The following is an 11,331-nucleotide window of genomic DNA, read 5'->3' as shown; positions in this document are numbered from 1 at the left end:
TTTGATGCAAGGATTTTAATTGATTTTTTACCCCATAAATTGGTTCCTTGGAGGGTAATTTTCAACCTCTTAAGGATGCTCCATTCCCTAATCTAGGATAATTGACCTTTGGGGCTATATTTTTCTTCTTCATATCTAGGTTTCTGCCCCTTCCTCATCACATCATGTTCTTGTGACGTTCCATTCAATACATCTTTTTTAATTTATTATCTTCTTCTTCACTCTTTTGTTTGCCTTCTTGTTTGTCTTTTGATCTTTTGAGTACTCTTAACTTTATTTTGATCTTCTGTCTTTGGTGACTTCTTCATCCTTCCATCTTACAACTTTTCTTCTTATCCCAATCTCATCTTCATGACTTTATCATATGTTGGCTTCTTTCTCAAGTTCCTTATGGGACTGCTTTCTTAACTTCACAATTTTTTCTTCTACAATCTTCAAGTGAGACTTAGTTATTTCAAAGTTTTGGCTTTGTCGTATTTCATATCCTTTTTGCCCAAGTTTTGTATCAATGGGCATTGTTTAAATTAATTATAAGCACACGATAACAACCATAATCCAAATCATATCACACAAATCATGAGTCTACAAAGTCACATAGATGTAATATTGTATTTCAAAATATTATTCAAAAAATAATAATCATTATATCCAAAAGAGTCTCATCACGAGACTAAGAAGTGATTACAATCAGTACCCATAGTAAGGAACCTAACAATCTAGTTTCTATTGGTACTCTAGAGTCAGTCTAGAGTTCTCTTGCAATCTAGTTTCTCCTTCTCTTGTTCCCAACAGGTGTTGGTTCTTCTTCTCCTCTTCACAAGAGGGATCATCATCATCAATCTCTATGAGTTCTAAAGTTCGTATTGGCTCTAAGACACCTACATCTCCACTAGTGTTAGAGGAGTCACTTTCTAACTTTCTTCTTCATCCTCATTCTCCAATTCTTCTTCCCCTTAACTACTTCTTTGACCAAGGATTTTATACTGTACATCATGCAAGTTTTCCACCTTTATCCTTGTCAGGTCCAATGATTCTTTAAGCCCTCACAATATATTATCTATGTGCTCACACACATAAGTTACTATAGCGACTAGTCGTTCTGAGATCATGTGCTTACTCTTCTTTTGTTTCTATGGAGGTGAAAATGGCCAACTTCGTCTTCCTTTTCTTTTTCAACTTCTTTTTATTTCCCCACATCTTCTCCTCCCAAAGCATTTGAGTTTAGGGAGGCTGCCACAAAGCCAAGGACTTTCTTTAATTTGAACTGACCAATTTTCACTTCTTGATTCCTTAAAAGGTGTGTCAAGATTCATCCATGAATGAAGGGATTATCCTTCCTAATGTTGCATTTATATACGACATCTACAATATATACTCTTAAATTGACTTGTTCTTTACTTCTTAATCTATAAATTAGCAGTTGATTACTGAAGGAATGCACTATCTTCCTTGCCATTAAAGGTGAAAATTACAAGTGGTCCCAAAATTTTTGATAGTCGGGTGAACCTTTTGGCATCAAAGTCAGTTCTACCACATAGCTCCTTTCAAACTTCTTCTATGTGCACTTTCAATTCCAAGCTTGAGGAAGTCAGCCATCATTCTCCTCCATCTTCCATTCCCATAAATGTATTGATGCAGAGGCATCCAAGTTTACTCTTTGTCCTAGAGGTATTTTCGATCCACGTGCTTTTAGAATGCTCTCACTAGTTTGAGAAGTTTGAATAAATTTATGATTTAATTGATTTATAGAGACCAATCAAATCAAATTGGTTAGGAATTAACCTTAACTCATTAACCAAGCCTAAAACTAGCTCTTGTAGACTTAAGCTAACTTAAAAAATTAAATATTTCATAGTAACTAAATTTTGTATAGCACTTGGTTTCAACTTAGATGAAGATTGAGAGATTAAATGAATTTAAAATTTTAAGCTTAGATTTTTGAATCTATTACTCATAGTGCTACCTTTGTCAACTTTTGACTTAGAACACGTTTGAAAATTAGATCTATAGTCATAAGTCCAAATTTATTTTATACTTATACCCATAACAGAGTGAATTTAATCGACTAGGGTCTAGTTATGCCATCCCAAACAAATAAACTAACAAAAAATATTTCATTTGACTATTTTATATTAATTTAAATTTACAAATAATTATTCTTTGATTTTGTGCATTTCCAACTTATTTTTACCATTATTTTCTAATGAATCAATATGAAATTCATTTCTTAGCTTCTTTAGGTTTTTGGAGAACAAGAGGTATAGGAGTTGAAATTTTCCCTATCCAACAATTTTTTTTGAGGCATATGAAAATATTTAATTTCACTTTTTTCATACGATTTCCGACAAACACACTCTTAATTAAAATAATCATAAAAAAGGAAAAGTTAATTATAATATATTAATAGTAAATTTTAGTTAATAATAACTCTACTTTTTAAAATAAGATTAAAAAATACTGCCTTTAAATTCATATATTTTAGTTATAGAGTAAAATTGTATTTACTTTCCCACTAGTGGTATTAAAGATTAAATAGGAGATTATTGGGTGGTATCTAGTTTTACTTCAAACAAAACTTACATTGCCCACTCCCCCTCCACTGAATAAGTTCAAATTTATTTTATAATTAACAAAGGAAAAAATAATTCCGCTATGACAAAGATATCTATAATCCATTGTAATTAAAATAATGTCATTATATCTTATTTTATCCCAAAATAAAATATTAAAATAAATATCAACTCTGAAATTAGAAAAGATAAAATGAAGTTATCTCAGCCATCCAATCAATGCCTATCTAAGTCGTCCGATCATGACCAGACGGATGAGATAGCCGTTTCGCACCAAATGATTTTTCGTAACGGATTAATTGTGTGTTTTATCACTTGAATCATGCTTTATCACATTGGGTCTTGTGTTATTAGTTAAGACAAAGAAGGGGGAAAACCTCTCCATCATCTAATTTTTGTTTCGATTTTATTACTAGGATGGTTCGGGCCCTTGGTTCAGGTTTTCATATTGGGTTCTCCGTGAGGGTCCAGCCGTCTCCTCACTGCCATGACTATATTTTCATTTTTAATGACGACAGCGCGCGTGAGGATCTGAGGACAGGGAAAACCCTAACCGGGACCATATCAGCATGTCATACATATCACTTCATGCAAGTGGCCATAACCATCCATGATTCAATACGCCCGCATCTCCGTTATAATTGTTCCTGCCTACGTGGCATTACGTCACGTGCTATCTCCTCGACGGGAACGGCTGTCTGAAATCCCGTCTTCTCGAGAGGCTGACAGTTGGATTCTCCAGCTCACTCTCACGCCTCGTATCAAGATTCCTCCGTCCACGGTTTTTTTTTTTTTTTTTTTTTTAAATTACTATTTATTAACCACCAATCTCCTCCCGGCTTCTCCCTGTAAACGAAATGAAGCCTTTTTTTATTCATTCTTTTCAGACTACTTTGATAAAGCCGCTAACCCCGTTGATAAAACAAACAGGCAGGAAGAACCATCAATGGTGCTCAATACAACTCTGGGGAGTTTTGGTACTTCTCAAGAATGATCTCCGCCACCATATTTGAAAGGCTCTGCTCAGATTTGGGCACTCTGCGCCGTTCTTTGAGAAACAAGCGAACCATTCCATGAACAGACTCTGTTGCTGCTTCAATGGAAGAGTCAACAAGGCTTGACCCATGGCTTCTTCCAGCTCCCTCACATCCAGACCCTTGGAACACCTCTGTAACCACCCAAAATCAACTAACATGGGACTAAACCATGAATGGAGGACTCTGTACCTCTCCTCCCCTCTGCATTGTAGTTTACCTCTCCCCAAGGCGATGAACACATGGCCCGATACCCGGCTCAGTTCGTATCTCACCAACGGAGAAGATTTTTCATGCATCCTCACTAATTCTTTCTGATTTCCCCACAAGCCCACAAACTCTTCTCCCATTTGCTTCTCAATGAGAATTTCTAACAACCAGTTAAGGTCTTCAACTTGCTTGGAGATTCGCCCGATCAGGGGCCGTCTACTGTCCTTTGTTGCTCCCACCAATTTGGGGGCCAAGTTAGAGGCTTCCTGAAAATACTGAGCCAACAGAGTGATACAAGAGTTGCATGTGCTGTATATAGCCTCTTTGGTGAGGCCTGCATGGTCTTTTTGATAGACTGAGCTTTTGGATAAGAGGCCTTTTACCAAGGATTTCAGTGCTCGTGTATCTCTGGAGTCAGCTCCAAGGGTGACAGACCGGACAAGATGGATTGCCAGAGGAGGTGGAGTTGCTGATTCTTGCGGATATAACCTGGCTAACATGTCTTGAAACTTTTGCTTTTCAAATGTACACTTTGTGAAGAGAGTTTTCAGTTTCTCCTCTTCACTCTCTGTCCACGGGACGGCCTCAAGGTAGTGAAGGCATGAATTAATGCCCTTTTCAAACTTCATAGTTGATGATACCTGACAATGAGATGGAGACAACTTTAATACTTCATAAAAAATAAACACATGCAAGATCTACTTTGACATCTCATATTCATATTCCTCAGCTAATGCTTTTGATGCCAAGCACTATGACCACATCAATCAGAGCAATATCACAGGGCAGAAAAGCTATTCAAAGGCCCCCAGCCATGGAAATAGGGTGAAGGGTGAAATGATACTGGTGCTGACAGCTCAATTAGTTGTCCAAAATAAACCAAATATTTGATGGTACATCAACTTGTTTTGATATCTAGATGCAAGAATTCATAACACTAGTGCATGTGATTGCATGAAAATCCTCCATCAGGAGAGCAGAATAACTATTCTGGCTGCATTTTGGAGAAGTCACATGTTCTCCTGACGTTTGACAAAAACATCTGGATATGTGATTTAAAAAAATTCCAGTCATATCTGAACAACAAATAACAATTTGATTGGTGCTTTTATAGAATCGGATATGCGGTGTAACCAGTTTGACTAATGAGTAGTCCTTGATCCTCTGGATGAACATGGGATTGTTCAAACCATCTACCCCCACACAATGTGCTCTACAAGTGAACACTACTCACTTGGGATCCACATGGTACCCCCTCAATCAGTAACGACTGACATAGATGCACAAGATAGAGATGTTTTTTTTCAGCTCTACCTTTTTTACGAGATTAAGGACTCAGCTGTTTTGAAAAGAATTAAGGACTAAAACTAAACAGTCCCTTGGTCGAAGTCTGTGAGAATATGATTTCATCCATACAAGAAAAAATGGCTAGAAATAGAAAACATTGCATGCCAGGCCACCTATGCAAGAGCAAGTCTGATCTAGCTTGCAAGTGAGAATACCATTTTATGGCTTCTTGACTAATCTTCATGTGTCACTTCGGCTGAAATTTTTACCCCCTCGTCCCCTACTATATTTCTAATATTTGCCTCTAGTTTCCTCAGATGTGACATCTACTCAATCAGATGTTGAAACACCATGCAAGTATAGAATTTCGCTTGGAAGTACAGTGATAATTAGCAATGCTCATAACAATAATAAGAACAATACTAATAAAGTTACTAATAAGACAAGAAATAAGAAATAAAGACTCAACTCTGTGTAGGTTAGGTGCAACCATTTTCTAATTAGGCGTTGTATTTAAATCTAACAGCTTTGACTTAGCTGTTATCCTCACTGTTGCTTTTGTGCTTTTCCCATGGGACCCTTTTATGCTTCTCCTTTCTTAATCAAAATTTTACCATTAAAACAAAAATCATTTTTCTATTAAAAATTATTTCTTTTTCTCATCCCCACAATTATGTTCTTTTCATTTTTTTCAAGGGATAATAGCATTGTTGTAAATGTGATGAAGTAGCATTCTAGTGAACATTATGACTTCCTAAAGATTGAGAATGTTGGGTTCAGCAAACTTTAGGTTGTTATCGAGTCCAACCTCGTCACCTTCCACTACGATCAACAACGACAATAATAATAATAATAGTAATAATAATAAAAATAATAGAAGTATTAGAAGACTTTCCATGAGATCCTTGATCTTTCCTCTTGTATGAATATTGCTTGGTTTCATGTACCTCGTTCAGCCAACTCTGTGGCTGACACATAAGAGGTTGCCTTCCAATCCCTTGTTGTTTTGGGGCCCTGTTTGCCTAGGTTGTAATTTTTTTTTTGGTTTGTGCTTTAATAAAATCTCATCCTTCTCAAAGAACAAAAATAAATAAATAAATAAACTAAAAGTTTACCATTTAAAAAAAAATTAATTGTCTATTTTTCCCAAATTACCTGATATTGAAGGAGAAACTTTAACCGAATAAGTATCCACAAAGTTAAGATGCTCATTCAGAAAGATTGATGTTTTAACATTAGATACGGCAATACTGTCATAAAAACTGAATGGTGATTACTTCAACCATTTCAAAATTAAGATAATCATTTAATGAAAGAGACCCAAGAAGGACTAGCAACAGTTCTATGACAAAGATATTGATTGACTTGCACACTGTTTACCTGTTAAAATATACTGAATTATTGGAAGGACTTCAAATCAACTGCTAAACATAATAGGTGACTCTTAGACCCACAGAAAATGAATAACTAAGTTAGCTGCAACAAATTTGGAAAATATCGAGCCTTTTGTCTAAATTTCTTATGTACTAGGATGTATCATGGCCGGGAAATCAGGTGATTTGAACAGTAATGTGCACCAACAATGTAGCTATTTTTTCAACCAAAAATTACCAATGCATAGACAATTTGGCAAACTATACTTGTTATACTTGCATACTCATTAATATAAACCAGAATTACCACTCTATGCAAACAAACCAACATAAATCCAGCAGACCCATAAAACATGTCAGTTCTCTACGATAACATGATGCAAGAGTTCTTCTAACATTACCTGAGAAAAAAAGCTCTTACAACAAACTCTTTTTCTTTTGGAGAAGAAAAAAAGAAAAGGTGATTTGTCAAGAATGGGATTTGAATCCATGCCCTTCCGGACAGCATAACTGAGCTATATACACCAACCTAATCAAACTGATAAAAAAATTGCAAAACGAGTGAAAATCTGGATTGGAATAAGAGCACAGGTAACGAGTGACAAGTTGCAAAACGACATAAACATACAGTAATCGATTGAAACTATGCTATGATAGTTACTTTGTTGAATGTGATTCTCAATCTATTATTTCTCATGCACAAATCAGCATTAACCACAGAGTACTGTACAAGAGCATTACTTGCAAATGAAGTTGCCAGACTACATTCTAGTGAAAAAATGAGAAGAAAATGTAGAAGAGTGAAAGAAAAAAACGCAGAAAAGGAGAATTACCCATCAGGTTCCAAAAACATTGTTCTGGAGACAAACCAGAGGAGTTCAGGCAATTCAAGCTTAAATACTCATTAGCACCCAAAACTCCATCCAGAAAACGTCCAAACAAAAATATTATAGATAATAGAAGTGCAATGGATTGAACTCATAACCGTATGAGATAATGGACTTTAACAGCATTATACTTTTTTTTTTAAGATTATTCTAGTTTCCAAATAGTGGCGAGAACTCAAGCATCTTCTTTATAAAAAAAACAAAAAACAAAGTTTCAATTTATATTTTTTAATGAGTTCTTCAATAAGGAAAGCAACCTGACCAGTGACAAATGTCTGACAATCATTTAGAAGGCCAAACAACCGAACCAGCTAAAGCTTATTTTATTTTATTTCATTTATTTCGTTACTCTTCTTTTTTTAGACAATCTCTGGTTCGTAACGTAGCCATACTAGATCTGGTTGAACATAATTCAACTCTATGATAAAGTTTTTTCTGAAACTTTATAAACTTCATTACAGATCATCTATTTCAGCTCTTTTCTTCTTCCCTATTCATCCCAAATTACGACATTAAACAAACAACTTCAAGAAACAGTATCCCCGCAATCCTTTACTGTAAAGGAAGTAAAAGCAAAAAGGCCAAAAAAGAAGTCCTACCTCAAGTATGCCAATTGAGCGAGTCACTCCTAACTGCATAAGCTTTCTCACAATATCCTTCTCGTACATGAGCTCTATCGTTTCTCTGAACACATGTAAATCTCCTACGTCTACAACCTCGATCAAATAACTTGGTGACGGTCGAGTTTCAGCAATCTTCGCCGCCAAGTAGGAACTATTTCTACGTAAGACTTCCGATTCCAATTCCAACACCAACCTCCCCCCGTCCTTCCCCTTCAAATCCAACCTCACATCCAACGAATCCTTAGAATTCGCCTCCATTTGCACCACCAACGACGACCCAGAACACGCAACCACCTTCGCCGGCGGTATCGACTTAAATTTCAGCTCGACCTCCGGTTCCAACTCTTGACTAACATCCGCGGAGATCTCCGGAAGGGTTTCCAGTGGGGGTTCGGAATCTATGGGCGAGACCCTACCAGGAGAGAGAATTCTTCGGGGATCAATGAACCCCAACCCCATTCTAGGGTTCGGAGAAGGAGAATTCGGGAAAGAGCTGCCGCTGTTATGCAGCTTGGAGCTGAAGGCTGCAGAGCTATCACGTTTCCATGGCTTGGATGGCACATATTCAGGACTTTGCGGGGCTACGAAAGAACAGCACAACCTACGACGTAAGCTGGGGTTCTTCCGATGGGAGGCGGACCTCTGGTCGCCGGAATTCACCATCGGAGAAAGCCGTTAGTGCAGTTTCTTTCAGGGAAGACAGGAAGAAAATAAGGGCATGGTGGGCATTGGACAGAACGGGGATTTGGAAGTTCTCGGCATTTCTTGGAATGTGGGTAAATTTAGCTCTCTTTGTTGGTTTGGGAGAAGAAAAAGAGGGATTTGCAAGGAGAGAGAAGGAAAAGAGTGTCTTTTGTTGTTCCAGAGAAATGGCAGCCTGGCTGCCAGGCCTGGCTTTTACTAGTCCTTACTGCAAGCGTGCGCTTTCTGCCGGTTTGCTGTCGCCGGCCTGTACTCTTCTGCAAAACAGAGTCCCTGACGGGGGTTCCGAAATCATAGAAACTGATAAGGGGTGCAGACGGCAGAGAGTTCAATGGGTTTACTCTAAGATGGGGAAAAATCTCCTTAAAAGCCGCATTCTACATTAGCAACACTGCAATCCCAAGCAAATACCTTAACAAACCAAGATCTTTAGTTTGAGATTCTTTATACAACCCCTGTTTTACTTGTTAAACTCCATCTGAATCACTTCTTATCCACATAATACCGTCAACATATACTTTCATAAGAATCACACCCATATACAAACATATCACTTGAAAAAACCAAATTGAAGAACACTTCTGCTGGATTTTTCAAACTAAGCTAGTGGGGACTATTTCAGTCCATATTAGACTTTTTAAGTTTGAATACCTACTCTCCCTCGACCACAAATCCAAGAAGTTGGGGGTAGGTAAACCTCTTTATGAAGATCGTCATAACCCAACTACTGAACTTGTAAACTTGGCCGTTCAAAAAGTCTCCTCATAATTGACACCATATATTTAGTGTAGTCATTAGCTATTTGCTTTGCTTTAAGCTAAGTGATACTGCCATTGAAATTGTGTTTATTATGAAAATAACATCTACAACCCATGGGTTTCTTCGTGCGTAACAAAGAAGTAAACTTATATATTTGATTTTCATATATGACTGTCTTCCCTTCTTCCATAGTAACCTTCCATCATAAATGTTGAAGAACGAATGGACACAAAAGATAAAGTTATGATAGGAGATACCCAATGAATAGACACAATTGGAAATACGATGAGAAGTGGAAGACTTTCGATAGAAGAACCGAGGTAGGTTTAAATACAACAATAGGCCTATCATTATTTGAGTGGTCCAAAAAACAATAAGAGATTGGAAAAGAGAGATGTTGTGAGAAGAGAGAAGGAAAAATGTATCATTTGAGAGAAATGCTAGTTGGATTTTACTAACGCTTAGAATGTGTGCTCATTGGCAATTTGCTCAGCTAAGTGGGTAAGATGCAAAGGGATAAAAATTTCTCGATTTCAAGAAAGTTATATATTTTTAAAATTTATGTGTTATTTATAATAATTTATGTTACAATGTGGGACCCACTATGGTTCACGAGTTGGTGAGACCCACCATGAGGACGTGGGATGCCAAGAAGAGTCCTCACCCAAGCTAGCACGAGTTAAGAGATAAGAGGCACAAGTCGGAATAAGTTAGAAGATTTGAAGATCAAGTGGGACCCACAAAGATACCACGAGTTGGTAATCTTATCAATATGAGCTAGAAGATCATGTGGGACCCACAAAGATAAGACCACGAGCCAACCTCCTCTCTTATGTCCACGTGATTTAAAAAGAGTTCAAGTTCAAGTTATATCAGACTTCTAATAGATTGTATTATCTTTTTATGATAAACTTATCTTAGAGAGTTAGAGTTGGAATGTAATTAAGAGACTTAAAGGTTAATTGTATAAGGATTCTATCACTTCCTCTACTATAAATAGAGGTGTTGTAATTCGGAATTAATCAAGTTCTATAATTCTTTCTTGAGTAAATCTCTTTCTCTTTGCTTGACGCACACCTTTCTTCTCTTCTTCTCTTCTCTCTATCTGAGAGTTTTCTTCCCCTTTTCTTTTTCTTCTTTCTCTCTTCTCTTGCTCGGAATATTGGAAAAGGGGGTCTTAAATAAAAAAAATTAGTAAGCATGAAAGTGGTTTTTATAACTATTAGTGTTGCTAGTTCTGCAATGTAAAAAAAATAAGAAAAAGAAAAAGAAAAAGAAGACAAGAGAGAGAAAACAAAGAAAAACAGCTAGTCATCTTCAAAGTCAAGAAAGAGAGAGATTTTTTAAGAAATAACCAAATTAAAAATTAAAATAAGAAGGAAAATAAAAATAAAGGAAAAATTAGAAAATTACAATGCTATCTCAAGCTAATATTAATTTACTATTTTCTCCACTTACTCCATAAGACTACAATACCATCATCTCCATGAGAGAGAGACAAATATTTATCAACTATTTAGATAAATAGGTAAGATCACAATGAGTAAGGGTGTTGTATTATTTAGTTGTAGGTGACCAAGTAAACATATTAATGAAAGGTTAAATTAAACCTTTAAAGAATAATGTATAAAATCATAACATCGACTTGACCAAACCCAATTTTGGTTCCCCTTCACCTTAGAAGGTTAGGATGGTGAGAAAAAAAAAACTGATGCAAATATGGAGCAAAGACGAGTTTTCCCATCCCCCACCTCGAACCTAGCCCATGGGGTTACTTATATAAGTATTTTAAAACTAATATACAATTTAACCAAGAAAAATGTAAAATTTTAATGTTTTATTCTTAAAGGTCAATTAAAATGATAAACATGGATTATTAAACATTA

The 11,331-nt window shown here is 36.3% G+C and overlaps 1 protein-coding gene across 1 annotated transcript; it reads right to left on the bottom strand.

Moving 5' to 3' along the window:
- Nucleotides 1-3,096: 3,096 nt before the first annotated feature.
- LOC137950343 (BTB/POZ domain-containing protein At2g13690-like) lies at nucleotides 3,097-9,054 on the bottom strand. Its single transcript, XM_068796750.1, has 2 exons — nucleotides 7,961-9,054; nucleotides 3,097-4,455 (listed from the first exon to the last, which is right to left on the bottom strand). Exons 1-2 carry the CDS (start codon nucleotides 8,645-8,647, stop codon nucleotides 3,514-3,516), a joined length of 1,629 nt encoding a protein of 542 aa, XP_068652851.1. The 5' UTR covers nucleotides 8,648-9,054; the 3' UTR covers nucleotides 3,097-3,513.
- Between the last annotated feature and the right edge of the window lie 2,277 nt (nucleotides 9,055-11,331).

This window comes from Aristolochia californica, unplaced genomic scaffold (genome assembly GCF_029961685.1).
Source record: "Aristolochia californica isolate CCGP_79_NKW_82.1479 unplaced genomic scaffold, dmAriCali1.0.hap1 SCAF_14, whole genome shotgun sequence".
Taxonomy (NCBI): domain Eukaryota; kingdom Viridiplantae; phylum Streptophyta; class Magnoliopsida; order Piperales; family Aristolochiaceae; genus Aristolochia; species Aristolochia californica.
Note: the sequence above shows the minus strand (reverse complement) of the source record. Positions and strands in the feature narration are given on the sequence as shown.